At 38.7% G+C, this 20425-nt stretch overlaps 1 protein-coding gene across 1 annotated transcript; it reads right to left on the bottom strand.

The window, feature by feature from the left end:
• Positions 1-15312: 15312 nt before the first annotated feature.
• On the bottom strand, positions 15313-17760 carry LOC149002411 (patatin-like protein 2). Its single transcript, XM_089138257.1, has 8 exons — positions 17662-17760; positions 17415-17585; positions 17137-17321; positions 16832-17012; positions 16537-16698; positions 16089-16361; positions 15824-15984; positions 15313-15692 (listed from the first exon to the last, which is right to left on the bottom strand). The coding sequence occupies exons 1-8, from the start codon at positions 17725-17727 to the stop codon at positions 15614-15616; spliced, it is 1278 nt and encodes a 425-aa protein (XP_088994383.1). The 5' UTR covers positions 17728-17760; the 3' UTR covers positions 15313-15613.
• Between the last annotated feature and the right edge of the window lie 2665 nt (positions 17761-20425).

Here is a 20425-nt window from a genome sequence, read left to right on the forward strand (position 1 = left end):
ATTCACATCATGTTACATTTTGTATCATATGACTTGTGTATTATGGAATAACTGCCTTGTTGAGTTATTTTGAACTCATTCCTTTTTGTGCAATTGTTTTGTTAGACTATTCTGCAGGTACTGAGGAGACTGATGGCACGTCCTACAAGGCGCCCTATGATGAGTCATATTACCCTCAGGGTAGTGGCTATTATGAAGATCATGGTGAGGGTACCGAAGAGGATCACACTTCGTACCAAGATTAGTCCGATACTGGTGTGGGAGCAGCCGTGCTGGGTTTCTTATATTTATGATTATGAGGACATATTGTATAAGATGGAGGAAACATTTGTTTAGTTATCCATCTTTTAAATTCTTCTTTTAAGACTTGGATCTGTAATTATAACTATCATTGATATACTCTTTAAGTTTTGGACTTGTAACCTTACTTGAATTATATACTTTCCGCTGCCATTGAGGGAGTGACTTTCCGCCCACTCTCTCTCTTTCTCTTTGGATTATATATATTATCATTTTACTCCGCACTCTGATTATCTGTTTATCTTATCCATGATTCTTTTATTATATGTTTTTACCTTGATTATTATTGTTCATGATTGTGTTATCGTGTATGTGGGAGGCATGGTTGCTCGATACTTGATCCTTGGGACTGTGGATCACATACCCGGGTATGCCCGATGGGGTACCGGCTGGGTGGATGTGACAAGGTAAGCCATATGTTGAGTTGGGAGAAGTCCATTGGATTTGGAAGAGGTTTGGACCTTGATGTCCCTATTTTGGCCTTGCTGACATGCTTGGTCGACTGGGCCAATCGACCAATAGGGACACAATCTTTGAAGATCCTCTGTTTAGGTCTTTTGGTGCTCTATTTAGAATTATGTGTTTCTTAGCCTCTTTTGTTTCTAAAACCCATAGAGAACGAGGAGAACCCCTTTCAAAGCCTCTCTTGGTGTTGAAGAAGATCTACTTGCAATTTCTCAAGTTTTTCATCGATTGTTCTTCAATTAAAGGTTAGTAATCTCTCATACTTTTTGTTGATTTACTCTTGCATGATCTAATCTCCATACTATGATTATGAAGAAGATATTGCATCCTTGCAAACACCTCTTTTATAGTATTCAAGGTTGGGAATGAATCTCCATTCATTCCAATGATCTTCATATTTGATCATAGCCATGATTCTTATGATTTCTTCCTGAAGCCATGATCATTCTTTCGATTTGTTTTCTCTAGCATGTTAGATTTGATTTCATGTTAGATTCATGTATGATCTACTATTTATGTTCTCCTAGAATGAGATCTTATCATCTCTAGTTCCTCTCTTGAGTTCATAGCTTGTTTTCATTGAAAACTATGATTTTTACCAAATTAGAAAGTCATGTTTCCAATTTAGTAAGTATTGTTTTTTACCATTGTTAGTGTCTAATCTATGCTAGGTAGTCTTAGATTACTGTTCCTAATGTTCCATTGAATTTTTGGAGTGTTTTGAATCCCGGAAGATGAGTTTCGGATCAAAATTTTGATTTCTGCTGCGTACTATTCATGTGGTCGATTGGACCAAGCTACCACCCAATCAACTAAGGCTGATAGTAGCTGTTTTCTTCGTCTGATTTGATCTATTTTACCTCTAATCTTCTAGGCCATTTTCCTAATGATGTATTTATGCTTGTTTAGGGTTTATTTGCTAACTTTAGAACCATTCTCTTTGATCTTCGGATATCCATCGAAGTTAATTAAGGTAAGGACAATTGTTTCCATATTAACATAGATTGCATGAATCTTAGTTTCTATTTTGGAAATTTCTTAGATTTACTACCATTCTTATATTTTCTTAGTATGATATTACTGTTGTAAGTACTTCAAGTACAGTAGTACCTTGTTCGTATACTTCTTTATTATTTATGAATACTTATCCTTGTCATATACATATTCAATTGATCATGTTTATATGTATATTTCTTTATGATGGAATATGAGTTGTGTATGTTACGGCTGAATTGGGAATGTGATTGATTAGGTATGATTTGGGATTGGGGAATGTCCTTTTGACCTTTTTGTCCTTAGACATCAGTGGGAATGGTATGAGACATTTCCGATGGTGCCCTTTGACGCTTTCCCGGATTATTGGTTGTCATACCTAGGGCTTGTCTAGCAGTGTTTGGCTGGCTAGGATGTCCCCGTTATATTAGACCCGATTCAGAAGGGTATTGAAACCGAGTAACCCATGGTAGCAATGTGGATTTGTGGGCACTCAAGACCGGTAACCAACCCGTGAGAGGACATGAATCACATTGTGGGGGCCATTTATTGGTAGGGTTGCAAATAGTAGACTTTGGCTCATGGGTGCTCAATGTAATATCCAGCCCTATTCTAACCCTGACCCTAACCCGGATCCACTGTTGCTTTTAGGTCCGAAGACCCGAAGCAGTGGTAGAAGAGACTTATGGACCCTTTTGATTGATAATTATGAGTCGGAGACCAAGCCCATGGACATTGACGATGATACCCCTTACTTGAGTACATTGTCGGTGTTTAATGAAAGTCTACGCATCGGAGAAGTACCTAATGAACTCCCATGCACAATCCCAAAACCAGACTTCTTGATTGAATTGTAGAAGAAAACCCCATTCAATTTGACCTTGTATAGCCCTCCAAGTCCCTGCCTGAAGTTGCTGAACTAAACCTGATTTTCTGCTGAGAAACATTTTGGTCGATCCTCTTTGGTTGATGCCATCGACCAAGGACCATCGACCAAAGTTTCCCAGTCAGACAAGTTAATGATTCTTTGGAATATTCCCTAATCTATTTATACTAGCCTGATGTTTTGAGCCCTATTGCAATCATTTTCACTCCTGAGAACGTGGGGGGAGCTTCCCAAAGCAACTCCTAGGCATTTGTGAAGGATACTCTACCAAAACTCATTGTTAATCATTGTTTCTTGTCCCCATCTACAACTACAAGTTATGATTCATCATCCCACTCTCTATTCTATCTTTTTCTATTCTATTCTATCTCTCTCTTGCTGTTGAGACCTTGGAGATGGTGTTGCAACCTTGCAACCATCACTCCAAGTGTCCACTCTTGCTTAACCTATGATCCTCTTACCTATCTATTGATGCTATGCCCCCATTTCAAGCCTAACATATACATTCTTTGATTTTCTTCTTAACATCATGCCATCTTGTACAAAATTGAGATATATAGCATGCTATGTACATGTTTATCACTAGCATATGATCCTAATCGAATTTCTATAAGTTCCCTTAGCTAATGCATGCCTTTTCATTGTCAATGCAATCAATTTCAATTCATGCTATGATGCTTGTCTCTTGAACTTAGTAGCTCAATTTGGGGCTTTCTATTTAGACCATTGGATTATGTTAATTCCTTGATTTGTAGTGTCCTCATACTGTTCTTAAGCATTCCTCCAAGTTCCGGATCGATCCGAACCCCAGAAGACCAATTTCGGACCAAAATCCCCAAAACCCACTATTCTGTCCCGAAGACATTTTGGTCGATCCTCTTTGGTCGATGCCATTGACCAAAGTTGTTGCTGACAGCAACCTTAGCAAGTTTTGACCCATTTGACATCCGATCTTCCTGATTTCTTCTCTAACTTATTATTGATGTTCGTTTAGGGTCTTAACATTACTTTTGGACCATTTCTTGGTAATTCTCGATTCATCATCAACTCAACCTAAGGTAAGGATGGTTATCTCCATAAGCATATAGACCATGAACTTATGTTTGGTGCTTATATTTAAAGAACATAGTCTCTTAATTGCTGTTAACTATTAAAGGATTGTTATACATGCTTTAGAACAGTAGTATTGTGAATTATTATACTCTTGTTAGAATGATTTATTACTCTTGTTAATTGTATTCATGATGGATCAATTCGATATTATGATTTAACTCTTGTCATGAAGATGTATCAAATGTATGAGCAATGATGGACTTGAATATGTGATTGCCTAAGTATAACTTGGGATTGGGGAGTGTCCTATTGACGCTTCTGTCCTTGGGCATCGGAGGGAATAGTATGGGATGTTCTCCTATCGATACTTTCCCGGGTTATTGGATGACATACATAGGATTGTCTAGTTGTGTGGCTAGGTTTGTCCTTGTTGTGTCAGACCCGAATCGGAAGGGCATTAAGACCGAACAACCCGTGGTAGTGTATGGTTTGATGGGCGCTCAAGACCGGTAACCAACCCGGGAGAGGACATAAACCATGCTACGGATACCCGAAAGGGGCCATTTATTGGTAGGGTTGCAAATAGCTAGACTTGGGCTCACAGGCGCTCAAGACCGGTAACCAACCCGTGAGAGGATGTGAGAGCTTCCCATTTACTATTTGTGGATGACCAATAGGGTTGATGAGTCCGTAATCTGGGATTATGCTGACTCTAGTGTGAAGGATACAGGAAAGGATTGCCAGGGGTGAGGAATGGACGTATCTGGATCTGACTTGATATGACTGAGTAGATGACTTGCATTGGGCTAGGCCTTACTGTGACATGCGCCAGTACTTGTACCGAAAGGTGATGTGAGAGAGCGGTGACCGATTCCCCTACCATGGTTTGAGAGGACTTTACCCAATTACCATGGCATTCCCAAGATACGGAATGGGTTGAGGGAGAGTGACTAACTACCCAAAGAAGTATGTTGCTATAACTTAAAGCATGTCTACCATAGAGACTAGCATTCATAGAGTTAGAATCATATTTGCATCATATGTCTCATAGGGGTGTCAACGGTTCGGGTTGGGCCGTGTTTGGGCTGAGTGTCCCGGTTTCGGGCTGAAAAACACTCAGCCCAAACACGGCCCATTAAGAGAATAACGGTTTCGGGCTGGTGCGGTTTGGGTTCGGGTTGATTAACGGTTTGGGCTAACGGTTTAAAATTGGGTTTACTAACGGTTTGGGTTTGGGTTTACTAGCGGTATGTTTTGAGTAATTTGTTGATGTGTGAAATTTATCAAGAGCATGTAAACACATATAAACATTAAGTTCTTTCCAAGTCTCTTGTGTTCGGTGTTCAAACCAAAAACTTTTTTCTACAAAGAAGTAAAAATTATAGAACTAATATATACAAATGAAAGTTGGCATCTTGATAAATTTTAGTGGGTTGTCTCTGCGTATTCTACTCCCTCTTCTTAATACTTGTAAAAATGGATCAAAATAAAGCATTTAAAGATTTTCAAATGATAATACAATTGCTAAATATTCACTAAACCCATCTTTCAAATGGCAAAGGCTTTGACTGACTTGTTGTTTGCATGTTCTAAAGCAAAACAATTAAGGAAAATAAATGAACACTTGGGGGTTTTCTTGTCTTTTACATTTAAATTTAATTTATTTCATTTATTTATAATGGAAAAATGGATTGGTTTGGGTTCGGGCTAGTTTCGGGCCAAACGGTTTGGGCTAGCGGGCCACACACGGGCTGGCTGGCCCAGCCCAGCCCGAACCATTGCGGGCTGAAGTTGTTTAGCCCAAACACAGCCCATTCAGCTTCGGTTCTCGCCGGTCCGGGCTATAACGGGCCTGTTCGGTCCGGTTTTAACGGTTCGGGTTAGGTTTTGACACCCTTAATGTCTCATATCACATTGCATTATGTTATGTTTTGAATTTGTATGATGTTAAATTATGGAATAACTGCCTTACTGAGTTCTTTGAACTCATTTCTTTTGTGCAAATGTTTTTAGATTATCCTGTAGGTACCGAAGATTCTGATGGCACCTTTTTCGAGACGGACTTTGATCCCGCATACTACCCTCCGGGTGGTAGCTTCAGTGAAGATCAGAGTTTTGGTGCCAAAGAGGATTACTCTTCGTACCAGGGTTAGCCCCACGATTGTGCGGGAGCGGCAGAGCTGGGCATTCTTCATCCACACCTATGAGGAGACGATCATTAGGATAGAAGAAACCCTAGTCTAGTGCCCCATTTCCTTGGTTTATTATGGAACAACTGGATATGTAATTAACTTTCTCTGGATTACTTTTGAAACATGGGATTGTAACTAACTTGATTATTGCTACTCTTTCTGCTGCTTTGAGAGAGTGATTTTCACTTATCCTCTCATCTTTATGATTATATTTACACATTGATATTATCTATTTCCGCATTCTGATTAATTGAATCTTATCTTATTCATGATATCTATTATCTGGTGCTTTTACCTTGATTATTATTGTTCATGATTGTGTTATCGTGTATGTGGGAGGCATGGTCCCTCGATTCTTGATCCTTGGACTGTGGATCACATTCCCAGGTATGCTAGATAGGGTACCGGCTGGGTGGATGTCACACTCAAGACCGGTAGCCAACTTGTGAGAGGACATGAAAGCTTCCCGTTTATTATTTGTGGATGACCAATAGGGTTGACAAGTCCGTCGTCCAAGTTAGTTGTAGCCATAGGATACGCTAACTCTAGTGAGAAGGATACCGGAAAGGATCACCTGGGGCGAGGAATGGACGTATCTAACTCTAACTTGATATAACCAAGTAGACGACTTGCATTGGACTAGGCTTTACTTTAACATGCGCCAATACTTAGTGTGAGAGAGCGGTGACCTAAACCCCAACCATGGAATGTTTCGAGGGATGCAGGACCCAACTACCACCGGAAGATCCAAGATAGCAAGATGGTTGAGGGGGAGTGATTTAAGACCTACCCAAAGAAGTATGGTGCTATGACTTAAAGCATGTCTGCCTATAGAGACCAGCATACATAGAGTTAGACTCATACATGAATTGTTTGTTTCATATCATATCGCATCTGCTTTTCTATCATGTTATTTATGTTGCTATGGATATAACTTGCCTTGCTGAGTTCTTTTGAACTCACTCATTTTTGTGCAAATATCTTTGTTAGATTATTCTACAAGTACTGACGAGTATGACAGCTAGTACTATGAAGCGCAAGCCGATGATGTATACTACTCTCAAGGTACTAGCGGTTACGAAGATTACGATGAAGACCCCTTGTGATCATGTTGCATACTAGGATTAGCCCTACCTTGGAGTGGAAGCAGCCATGTTTAGTTCTCTAGTTTATGTTTATGAAGATACACTTTATAAGTCAGAAGAGACCTTGGTTTAGTTTGATTATTTCTTTTCTTTTTCTCTTTTGGGAATCAGTTGTAATCTTTCCTTTTTAGTTTTCGAGCTACATTTCCACTGTGATATGTGGAGTGATTTTCCGCACACTCTACATTTTGATTATTATATTGGTATCATTCTTTTCGCACTCTGATTATATTGTCATTCTCTCTTCTTATCTTGATCTCTTTGTTTATATAATGTTACATTAATTATATCTTGTTCATGATTATGTTACTGTATATGTGGGAGGATGATTTCCTCGATACTTGATCTTCGGGACTGTGGATCACACACTTGGGTATGCCATGTAGGGTACTGACTGGGTGGATGTGACATAGTCGTAGCCTAAAGTGTACAATAATAGTACAAGTTTGCGCTAAGGATCTCCACGAGTTTCTGTTTCCTTTTCTAAGAGGCATCAAAGTCCTCGATACACCGAGGCAGAAAGAACCCAGTAATAGTCAAAATCAGATTCCTTTGGGCTATTCATTGGCCCTAGCACGCTTGCACAGACCAGATTGGGTTTTCTAAGAGAAATTGTCCCATTATGTCATCATAATATCCTTAGGTGTCGCATCCACCCAACCAGTATCAGATCAATCCGAACACCCGAAAGAGTGATCCACAGTCACAAGATCAGGTTCGCATACAAACACAACTATTTTCCACATAATATATAATCATGAGCAAAGAAATAATAAATCCAATAAATAAATAATGTCAAACATCTAGGAATATTCCTAGAAGAGTATAAAAACTGGGAATAATAATATCAAACTGGGAAGGAAAATCAAATTTTATACATCTTCTTTCCAAAACACCTATAATATTTTATCATAGTACATGTCTCTATCTCGTAGTCCCAGCGACAAACTAGGCGAGTCCTGTCATTATTGATTGGCACCATGTATCACACCCCAACCAGCCAGATCAGGTCATACCCGAATACCTGGAGGGGTGATACACTATAGGACCAAGGGTCAGTGACAAACACATACAAGTATACGATATAGCATAATCCAAGGACAAGAATTGTGAAATCCCTCGAATTTCTAACCCGTTAACCGATGTTTCCAGGACTGCAAACCCGGGCCTCAGGTCGGCTGTAACTGTGGGCCATTCGAGTCGAGCCCGAAGGTTCGAAAGTAGACCCAATGTTGGTGGATGGCCCTAGTGATGACTTGACAACTCTCATAAAGTTTAAGAGAAGAGCAAAGATTAATCACGATGGCGTTAAAGGAGATTTTGTCGCGCCCGTAGATCGGCGATGGAGAGTTCGATTGACGAGATTAAGGTATCCAAACAAAGATTGTCGAAAGACCTTTCCATCAAACCAAAAATCACCAAATTTGGAGTTTGGATGGGGTCCAACCATGGACTGGTCGATCGCCGCAACCCCCATCCCATTTCTAGCTCCGGGGCAGAATCGGGATTCTGAGTTTTAAAACCCTATTTACCACTGGAGAACCCAAGTTACTGAGATGGTTGAGGGAGAGTGATTTGAGACCTACCCAAAGAAGTATGTTGCTATGACTTAAAGCATGTCTACCTATAGAGACTAGTATACATAGAGTTAGACTCATATATGCAGTGTTTGTCTCCTATCATTTTGCATCATGCTATGTTTATGCTATTATGCTATTTATGTTGTTATGGAATAACTTACCTTGCTGAGTTCTCATGAACTCACTCCTTTCATGCAAATCTGTTGTTTGATTATCCTACAGGTGTTGATGACTATGACGGCCAGTACGAGGAAGTGCAAGCTGATGAAGCATACTTCACGCAAGGTGTTGGCAGTTACGAAGATCTCGGTGATGATCCCTTGTGTGATCATGCTACGTACCATGATTAGCTCTACCGTGGAGTGGAAGCGGCCGTGCTTAATTTCTGAAGTTTATGTTTATGAAAACGTTCTTTATAAAGTAGAAGATACTCTAGTCTAGTTTGATTACTTCTTTCTTTCCTTTCTTTTGGAATCGGTTGTAATCTTCTTTTTGACTTTTGAACTAAATTTCCGCTGTAAATGTGGAGTGATATTCCACCTCAACTCTACCTTTTGATTCTATTTATATATTGGTATCCTTTCCGCACTCTGATATTATTTCGTTATATTGCTTGATCTTCTAAATAATATTGATAACCTTGATTTAGTCTTGTTCTTGATTATATTATTGTGAATGTGGGAGGTTGATTTCCTCGATACTCGATCTTCGGGGCTGTGGATCACACACTCGAGTATGCCAAATAGGGTATTGGCTGGGTGGATGTGACATGAGGGGAACCTACCTTTCAATGGGTCTCCACTGATCCTACATCCTTCTAGGGCTCTGAGGGAACTCTTAGGTTTGGGTTTCCATAGGAATCGTACTTTTTCACTAACTTCCTACCCATATTATTAGTTACTGAAAAGAACTCACAAGGTTGAAGGAAGTAGAAAGCTTGCTGGACACTTAGTTTGAATGAAAGTATTTGCAAAGTTCGCAGTTGTAGTTAGCAAAGAAAAGGAAGAAAGACGAAGTTGTTCAATTTATAGGCATTGCAAATTTGAAATCAACGACTCAAATCTCTTTAGACCATGGCCATCAATGAACAACGTTTCCATTCTTACGACGATTCATCATTCAAGAAATGTGGCAACGTGGGGGATGCTTTGAGCGTCGTGCACATCATTGCAAAGTATGCAATTAACTGACGCAATCGTCTAATGCTCTAAACACATGCTTATTAAGACTCCCTCACTTCTTGGGGAACGATTCTGCTTCTTAGCCAACTTTTGCATTTCTTCAGATGACTTCCCACTAGCTTACTCTTCATACCAAGAATTGCTACAAGGACTAGGGGGCTAAAGTTATAAACATTATGATTTAAACCCTTGAACATGGGTAGACCACGTGAACCAGCACATTTGGCTCAGTTCTGGTTCACAAGGTTCATAAGGCACTTCTCGGCATAGCACTTCTCGGTAGAATACTTGCTGAGAAGGGCACTTCATGGTGACAACTAGCTGTCATGATGGAATTCTTTGAGGGCCTTTCATTAAGCGTTTGACTAGTTATATCTCAGCTAAAGTAACGTTGCAAGAGGATTTTGCGTATCTTCATCCAAATGTCAATCAGAGCATTAATTTTAGCATTGATGCATTGAGATTCATTAAATGCTCAATGCCTGCAAGGAAGCTCCTCATTCTCTTAGGACTTCCTCGAGTATTGCACCTTTACATTTTGTTTGCAAAAGTGAGGGATAGCTGTCACATCCACATCAATGTGAACCTGACCACCTGATCCTGTGGGATTATGTACAGTTGTCTTGAAGCTTCTTCAAGAAGTTTGGGCTCTTGGCTTGTTGATCAAGTTACCCATTAGAAGTCATCTCAACCCTTCATTTGGAACAAAGGATCTAAGGGCTGCGATGCTTCTTAGCTACCTTAGAGGTATAAACTCAATATATATCCCAGTACTCTACATGAGTTAGGGTAAGTCGAAGAATGTTAACTCTGGTCATTAACTCTCCTGCAACGCCCCAAGAAGACATTTCTTCTTCATCTTCTTGGAGCATTTACTCCTCTCTATGAGGATTTGTGTTCACTAGATTCAGACTTAATCACTGGAGGTGGCTTCTCGTCCTCAGAGGCGGCCCACACTCACTTTCTTTGTTTCTCAGGAATCAAACTTGGTTTAGCAATGGACCAATTGATCCACAATTAGATTTTGAAGCAACACGACTAATACCTATACGGAGTCCAATGAGTAAAAGCCCTGAAACTAAATAGCTACATGTTCTTAATCTCTTTGTTCTCCTAAAGGAGTTTAAGGGTTTCATGATCCAATCTAGGTGAGTAACTCACTCTTGGGGTTGATTCAGTCTAAATTTCTTGTCGATTCATGGTAATCTCAATGAACGTTGTGCATCTAAATTTGGAGGAAGGGCTCCAAAGAGGGTCACTCAGCTGTTCCTCAATCCTTCTCCCAAAACTCTTTTTTTTGGGTGAAATTCTCCCAAAACTCTCTCTTCTCTTTGATTGTGATTGCATTCGTATGATGTGAGGATAAAAAGAACATGAATCAAGAATTCAAAACCAAAATCTAAAAGTACTATTTTTCTTATATGTGGTACAGAATTTTCTTAATTCTTTCATCGGAGGTCTCTTGGTTCTTAGTGTGAAACCCAGCCCTAACCTTGACCCGGAAACCCTATTGTTTGTAGGTCCAAAGACCCAAAGTAAAAGAAGAAGCCAACTATGGGCCATCTCAGTGGAAGATATGGTGTTTGACCCAAAACCCATGGAAGTTGATGATGGTGTTCCATACTTGGAAGCTTGTTTAGAATTGGAAAAGAAACTGCACCTTGATGAAGATGAGACTAGTTGATGGACTCAAAGTGTAGTTGGACATGATTTGAAGGCATTTCTCCATACTAGGTAAGTCATATGTTGTGTTGGGAGAAGCTCATTGGGTTTCGACTTGATTTGGACCTTCAATTCCCTGTTTTGGCCTTGCTGACTTGCTTGGTCGACTGAGTGGTCGATTGGGCCAATCGACCAACCAATCGACCAACAGGTCAGAATTTGCCAAAGATCCTCTGTTAGGTTTGTTGGTGCTCTATATAATAGAAGTATGTGTTTCTTAGCCTTTTGTTTCTAAAATCCTTAGAGAACGTGGGAAGACTCTCTCAAAGCCTCTCCTCGGTGTTTGTGAAGAACTCTTGCAAGACTTCAAGTTTTTCATCTCTTATTCTTCAATCAAAGGTTAGTAATCTCTCTTGTATGGTGTTGATCTACTCACTATGTTTTATTCTCTGTGTTGAGATTATGAAGAAGAGCTGCATCCTTGCAACCATCTCTTCTACAATCTCCATTCATTCTTAAGGTTTTATGATCTTCATATTGATCTTAGCAATGATCTTTGTGAATTCTTCATGAAGCCAAGATGATTCTTTCGATTTGATTTCTCTAGCATGTTAGATCTATTTTGCATGATAGTTTCATGTATGATCTTTTGATTATCTTCTACTAGAATGAGATCCTATCATCTCTAGTTTATCCCTTGAGTTCATAGCATGTTTCATCGAAAACTATGAATTTTACCGAATTAGAAAGTCATGTTTCCAAATTAGTAAGTAGTGTTTTTTTTTTATCATTGTTAGTGTCTAATCTATGCTATTTTAGTGTTAGATTACTGTTTAGAGGTTTCCTCCAAGTTTCGTAGTGTTTCGGATCTTGTAGAATGAGTTTCGGATAAAAAATCAGATTTCTGCTGCGTACTGTTTAGGTGGTCGATTGCTTGGTCGATTGAGCCAAGCTACCACCCAATCGACCAAGCAAGACAGTAGCTGTGTTCTTCATCAGATTTGATTCGTTCGATCTTCGATCATTTAGGCCTCTTTCCTAATGATGTATCTATGCTTGTTTAGGGTTTATTTGCTAAGTTTGGAACCATTCTCTTTGATCTTTGGATATTCATCGAAGCTATTTAAGGTAAGGACAGTTGTTTCCATAATTACATAGATTGCGTGAATCTTAGTTTCTATTTTGGGATTTTCTTAGATTCACTACCATAATTGTATTTTCTTATTATTATAAAACTGTTGTGAGTACTTCAAGTGCAGTAGTAACATGTTCATGTATTCTTTTGATTATGAATACTTATTCTTGTCAAATACATATGCGTTTGATCATGTTTATATGCATCATTCTATATGATGAGATATCGGTTGTGTATGTTGTGACTGAATTGGGTATGTGATTGAATATGTATGATTTGGGATTGGGAAGTGTCCTTTTGACATTTTTGTCCTTGGACATCAGTGGGAATAGTATGAGATATTTTCGATGGTGCCCTTCGACATTTTCCCGGATTATTGGTTGTCATACCTAGGGCTTGTCTAGCAGTGTTTGGCTAGGAATACCCTGTTATATCAAACCCGATTCTGAAGGGTATTGAGACCGAATGACCTGTGGTAGCAATGGGGATTTGTGGGCGCTCAAGATCGGTAACCAACCCATGAGAGGACATGAGCCACATTATGGATACTCGCGAGAGGCCATTTATTGGTAGGGTTGCAAATAGTAGACTTGGGCTCATGGGCACTCGAGACCGGTGAGTTATATCCATGAGAGGACATGAGAGCTTCCTGTCTATTATTTGTGGATGACCAATAGGTTTGATGAGTCTATAGTCTGGACTATGCTGACTCTAGTGAAAATGATACCGGAAAGGATCGCCCGAGGAAGGGAATGGACGTATCTAGACCTGAGTTGATATAACTAAGTAGATGACTTGCATTTGGCTAGGCTTTACCTTGACATGCGCCAATACTAAGACCCAACGGTGATGTGAGAGAGCGGTGACTTGAACCCCAGCCATGGATTGTCCGAGAGGGATGAAGGACCCTTTACCAACCGAGGATGAGTGATTTGAGACCTACCCAATGAAGTATGATGCTATGATTTAAAGCATGTTTGCCTATAGAAACCAGCATACATAGAATTAGCTTCATTCATGCATTGTCCGTTTCATATCACATTGCATCATCTATGATTTGCTATCATGTTATTTATGTTGTTGTGGAATAACTTGCCTTGCTGAGTTCTTTTGAACTCACTCCTTTCTGTGCAAATATCTTTTGTTAGATTATTCTACAGGTGTTGAGTATTATAATGACCAAGTATGAGGAAGCGTAAGCTGAAGAAGCATACTTCATGCAAGGTATTGGTGGTTACGAAGATCTCGGTGATGATCCCTCGTGTAATCATGCTACGTACCATGATTAACCTAACCGTGGAGTGGAAGCGGCCATGCTTGATTTCTGAAGTTTATACTTATAACGATGTTCTTTATAAAGTAGAAGATACTTTAGTTTAGTTTGATTATTTCTTTCCTTACTGTCTTTTGGAAACAAGTTGTAAACCTCCTCTTGACTTTTGAGCTACATTTATTTGTAACTATGGAGTGAGATTCCGCCTCACCTTACCCTTTTTGATTATACACATATATTTTGGTATCATTTCCCGCATTCTGATTATATTGTCATTCTCTTTTCTTATCTTGATCTCTTGTTTATATTTTTACACATTGATTATATTCTGTTCATGATTATGTTATTGTGCATGTGAGAAGATGATTTCCTTGATACTTGTTCTTCGGGGCTGTGGATCACACACTCAGGTATGCTAGGTAGGGTACCAGCTAGGTGGATGTGACACTTAAGATGCCAATGTTTACTTGACATTTAAAGCTTTGAATGCACTGGATACTTTTCCAGCACAATGATTCACGTGGATATAATGTTGGAAAATAAGATTCCATAATCTATGATGTAAGAGGGTTGTAAGACCCATATAACAATGTATAACACAGTAAGATTATCCTCAAATTTTAGTAGGTACATTTAATAACTTTGCTGGTTAATAAGAGAGAAGAGGTTTTTAACCAATTATTAGAGTAGAAGTTGAAGAAATATTGATTGTGTGATGTTGGGGCTGTGGGTTTTATTATGATTTACCTGCAAATAGGGTCCAGCAACTTCTAACTGAGGTGTTCCTTTTAAATTCATCTTTGTTGGTGGTCTGGAGAACAGTCGAGTGGCTTTGACAATGAGATTCTTTGAGAGATGGTGCATCTAACTCAATGGTTTATCAACGGGTTCAAGAACGATGGCTAACTAGGCAATGACTGAGTATGAGACCTCATGCAATATGAGTTTTAAACCCTATAAAAACTTGTTTTGCAAAATATGACAAAATAGATTTTTTTAGCAAAAAATTTATTTTTCCTATTTGTTACCGAATGATTCTCGTTTGATCCAAAATAATTTTTAGGAGTGATTTTTAAAAAATAGATAAAAATAAAAAATGAAAATCATACCAAAGAGAGCCTAAAGTGATAATATTCCTCCCTCCTCTCTCTTCTCTTTTCTTCCATTTTTCGATTTTACTTATTACCATTTCTAAAGTTTCACCGCTTTAGCTGTGCTACTATCATATGTTAAACTTGCTAGAAGTCTTCTTTCTCTTCGCTAGCAGTGTTTCTAAGTTTTCCCTACTGTAAAATAACTCAATCTTCAAAGGGAGGAAGAGGGGGGGAATACTAATAAAAATAATAAGTACCAACAGATAGTTTTTATATATTTTTTTTTTTCAAATTTCTTTTGTTAGCAATACAGAAAGATTGAGTTCCATTTCATTTGTTTTACCCCAGAAAAATATGATTTTGTGTTTGTAGCTGGTACGCAGAAAAGTGACCCCTTGGAGTTCAATGATTAATGGGTATGGGACAATTGGGTCTCCTTCCTTTTAACATAAATCACCCCGGAATTGTATGGACTTAAAATAGTAGGACACACAACACACAAGAAGAAGATAAGGATTGATGGAGACAAACATGAACATGACCTAACTATCGCAAAACATAACATGACATAACTATCGCCAAACTTCCAAACATGAACACCATTAAGCTACTCAAGCCCCCCTTCACGTTATTACTATCAGCTAACTAAGCTGATCATGATTTTAATATCGAGCCAATTGATTTGCGCTTAGCCTCACGACGTTTCTTCTCAGTTGACAATTCACTTGCAAAACTGCAACAACAAGAACATTAATTAGGCTAGCATCAAGTTTACTGTTTACCAGAGAGAGAGAGAGAGAGAGAGAGAGAGAGAGAGAGAGAGAGAGAGAGAGAGAGAGAGAGAGAGAGAGAGAGAGAGCCCACCTGAGGAGAGCATGCCGAGTTGTGACACCAAGACTCTGTGGTTCAAACCTACCAGTACTTAGGTCGTAGAAGGTAAGAGTTTGGTTTAAGAGCTGTTTTCCTATTTCCTCAAAATGAAGAAGGTCAAATGAGTCCATTTCAGTGCTATTCAAGGTGTCAGCCTGGATTCAAACATAAAAGGAGTAAGGATTAAAATGAAGAAACATAGGTAGAGAGATTAATTTCCTGTAAACCATAATTTAAATAAACCATATAAATTAAGCACCTGGATCCGAAGATAGTTTGTTGGGTGGGAATGGAAGAGCATGCGACCATATAATTCAGCCATGCGGGCTCCGGCGGTTGATTCTATTAACCCAGAGAGGGAAGAGTTAAAGTTATGGAATAAATTGTAATAGTTACCAATGCCCCACTTCACAATATCAGCGTCATATCCTTCCACATCTTCTGCTCCTGTTCCAAGAGATAGAACTCGAAACTTTGAATAATCCACAGTGCCATTCATCTCCTTTACCACTTCAGTTATAGCAACCAAAGTCTGCACACAGACACACAGAGAGAGAGAGAGAGAGAGAGAGAGAGAGAGAGAGAGAGAGAGAGAGAGAGAGAGAGAGAGAGAGAGAGAGAGAGAAGAGAATTTCAGTTTTATGTGTGTTTGAAAAACTGATTTCACTAGCATTAGTTTAAATGGATTAATAAGGCTGGGGAATTACAGGATTTCCAGCAACAAGGGAACCATCATAAAGGTTATATTCCACAGTGACTCCTTCTGATGTGGTAACGTTAAATTGATGTGGTGGGAAACCAAGTGGAGCTGATGATGTGCTAATTACAACATCTGATAGGTATGCATTCACCTTTTCATCTGATTTTGCCTGTGGAGTGAGAATTCATTATTTCAAGTCAACGCAGAAGGCTATACACAACCTTATCCTTTTTTCTTTTTCTTTTTCTGGTAAGATACACAACCTTACCCTTACTTCACTGAAAAGCTGTTTCTAGACTTACCTGAGAGGTAGTGAAGATGGTTGGTTTGAGAAGTTTCATGTCATATGTTGTCATAACCACATTGGTTACTGTCTCATTCAATCGAATTCCTCCGATCTTTTCTTTGGCTACTTTGTAATAGTATGTAGAATTGAATGCGGGTTCATAGAGCATCCGACGAAATTGCTCAAACTCGTTCATACTGTGTGTGTATGAGAGAGAGAGAGAGAGAGAGAGAGAGAGAGAGTTCTTAATTATTTGTCAAAGTTATCAGATATCAGAAAGGAATAATGGTTGCATGAAAGAACAAAGCCTAACGAACCCACCTTGAATTCAACCAAAAGATTTTAGGAGCTTCTTCAAAATAGAAGTTCAGTACATCATTTGCAGTATAGAGAGGTCGACTGGATTCGTCTGGGTAAGTGAGCAAGCCTGTGATAATCCCTCCAGTGCTTGTTCCAGCAACCACATCAAAATACTCTGCAATCCTTGCATCTTCACCATCAAGATGCTGACAAGTAATTCAACAAAAAACTCCTTAATGTGAAGCAAAAAATTTGAATAAACAGAAATGAATTAACCACGTAAATAGTATATTGGTCACCTTCAACATTTTTTCAAGTTCTACAAGAATGGTACTTGGGATGACTCCTCTAACTGCACCTCCATCAATGCTAAGAATTGTTATGATTCCATCATCGGACCTGCTGCTGCTACTAATTCTTTCAGATTTACTACCCAGGTAACGTCCTTCCGTGATTGATGGTTCTGTAAGCTATGAAGAAAAAAAAAGCAATGACTTAAGAGAAATTAAAAATAATTTTTATCCATGAGAAGTTAGCAATCCTCACAATCAAGAGAATACAAAGAGATGCCAACATTGGCACTTTCAGATCAATGCAATGACTTCTCTCCATTTTGGAATGCTATCTTTCTTCTCCTCACCTCTCAGCTATATTTTAGTTGGTGCTGTTCTCTATTACAATAGGATACATTTATAGCCTCAAAAAGTATCAAATGGGGTTTAGTTTGTTTTCCAAAAAAAAAAAAAAAAAAAGAAGATAGAAAGCTAGCGAATTTGAGTTATTTCATCTGACCTTAACCTAATCATGTTTTATATGCTCAATTATAATTTGGAATTTAAATTAATGTTTGCATATTTTCTTTGAAATTGGCTAAATCACATCCCTACAGGTATATATAGAACATATAATCATCTTTCTTTATTAGTTCTTGTCTCAATTTCATAAATCTTTATGGAAATTTTCAGTCTCATCCTTTGAGTTACCCACTAAATATTATCAATCTTGAGTTATCCAATTTATTAATCAGACTCTCTATTACTAATACTATTAATCTCAATAGTCTTTATATATCTATTTCCAATATTACCTCCACATTCTAAGTTTTAAAATGCTATCCTTAAACCATATCTCCTAAACTTTGTGAGGACTTATAATTGAGAGAGGAAGAAGTCACAAATAGTAGAGGTAGACCAGGAAACGAGACAAACATAAGATTTTTCGTTCAAGGTTATCTTTGTACTTTAAAAATATTGACCTTGCTTATATCAGCAATTTTTATTTTTTGTCTAAATTACATCAGCATTTACCAACGATCTTGGGAGGATATCTTTGATATATTTTCATCCTATAGGAAGTATGATTGATAAATTAGATAACTTACGTGGGAAACCTACACTCTATGCAATAATGCAGGAGAAGGGTAAAGATATTTTGGAGGAAGTCCTTTGGATAGCTTTACTTTTGGCACAATAATGCAAGTTCTAGCACCATGCATATATCGATGTGATTTTACAAGTAAAATGACAAAGAACTGACGGAAGTGGAATATTGGGACCATCTGCTAATGTATTAATTTGATCGCATTGCAAAAAATTCATGCTGTCCGGGGAACTGCAAACAATACCCGTGATCGGATTTCAATCAATAGTTTCTGAACTTTTCTGTTGAGTGAATAAATGGTACCATACCCAAATTAGTGTCTTTAGAAGTATATATTTGGCTCATTCGTTGGGAATAGAATGGTTATATAATATCACATGTAACACGTGGCTCACTTCTCTCTATATATTTTGGTCCAAGCACTATTATTGATTCGGATTCAAGTCTTCTGCAGCAACAGATGTATTGGTCATTTTTTTTTTTTTGGTAAACAAAACTTCATTCACTGAACCAAGAAGATCACAAACGAAAGGAAAATTACAACCAAGAGATGCATGAAAACACAAGGATCGCTACGACCTAAGGAGCGGAAAGTGATCAAACTGTCGTACTTGCAATAGACAGGGTCATCCAAGTTAAGGGATGGGTCAAGCCTAATAAACCCTTAGAACGAAAGCTGTAACAAATACAGCACCAACTAAACACCAACACCCTTGTAGGAAGACACAAAACACGCCTCAGGGGCGGACACAAAACTCGTTCGGTTGTCGCGGTGGTAGCATCAAAAGTGCGGAGAAGGTTCGGACCTGCCATCAGGCTCTGCTGTAAAGGCGTACCTATCAAGCTCGCCGTAGAAGAACTTGTACTTCTAGATTTGGAGTTGTTCTGCGGTATGCACTAAGAATCACTGCAACCAGAGAATATATATATATATATATATATATATATATATATATATATATATATATATATATATATATATATATATATATATATATATATATATATATATATATATATATATATATTTAAAGCTGAAAAAAAGGAACATAGAAGTGTTGCAACCAAGAAGGTTTGTATTTGCAACCGAAGAAAGGAGAAGAGAAAGATCGGCCGGATAAAACAACAGATTGAAGCCAAAAAACTACAGATATGGGTGTCCGAGCAAACTAGAAAAGAAGGAAGGGGAGCAGATGAGAAATGGAGGAGAGAATGAAAAACTAAACGAAAACACCAGATCTGGTGTTCCGCATAGGTGAGGGGAAACGGAGGGAGGTGCGCAGATGAGGGAGAAGAAGAGGGAGGTGGAGAAGGGAGAAGAGGAGGGAGGTGGAGACTTAGACAGAGCTGGAGAAGGGAGACGAGGTAGACGAAGACGGGAGGGACAGGAGAGATGGGAGAAAGGAGACTGAGAAAAGAGAGGAGACAGAGACTAAGATCGGAAGGGAGAGAGAGGAGCAGGGGAGGCAGAGAGACTACTCGGGCGAGTCTCTCCGCCTCAAGCGGCGCGAGTTGGAGTTGATTCTCTTCCCAGGTTGTAGAGCTGCAAGTTTTGATAACCTGTATTGGTCATCTTTCAATTGAGCAAGGATGGTATACCAAGTGTCTGCTGGGTAATTCCACATTATTGAATGATATGAATTCTCAAATTTTGATTTAAAGTTTGGTTTAATTGTACATTCTTGTGACTGAATGTATCTATGATAAGCACTATTATTGATTCGGATTCAAGTCTTCTGCAGCTACAGATATATTGATCATCTTTCAATCGAACATGGATGGTATACCAAGTGTCAGCCAGGTAATTATTCCACATTGTTGAATGATATAAATTTTCAAATTTTGATTTAAAGTTTGGTTTACTTGTACATCCTTGTGACTGAATGTATGCTAGGGGTGTCAACGGTGCGGTTTGGAGCAGTTTCGGGCT

This window comes from Hakea prostrata, chromosome 10, assembly GCF_041222555.1.
Source record: "Hakea prostrata isolate BN-2017 chromosome 10, UWA_Hpros_2, whole genome shotgun sequence".
Classification (NCBI taxonomy): domain Eukaryota; kingdom Viridiplantae; phylum Streptophyta; class Magnoliopsida; order Proteales; family Proteaceae; genus Hakea; species Hakea prostrata.

Coding starts and splice junctions, on each gene's coding strand:
- LOC149002411 (XM_089138257.1), bottom strand. CDS start 17,727: ATGGAGAGAAGTCATTGCATTGATCTGAAAGTGCCAATGTTGGCATCT. Junction 15,985..16,088: donor CAAACTATCTTCGGATCCAG/GTGCTTAATTTA, acceptor GTTTGAATCCAG/GCTGACACCTTGAATAGCAC. Junction 15,693..15,823: donor ACTCGGCATGCTCTCCTCAG/GTGGGCTCTCTC, acceptor TTGTTGTTGCAG/TTTTGCAAGTGAATTGTCAA.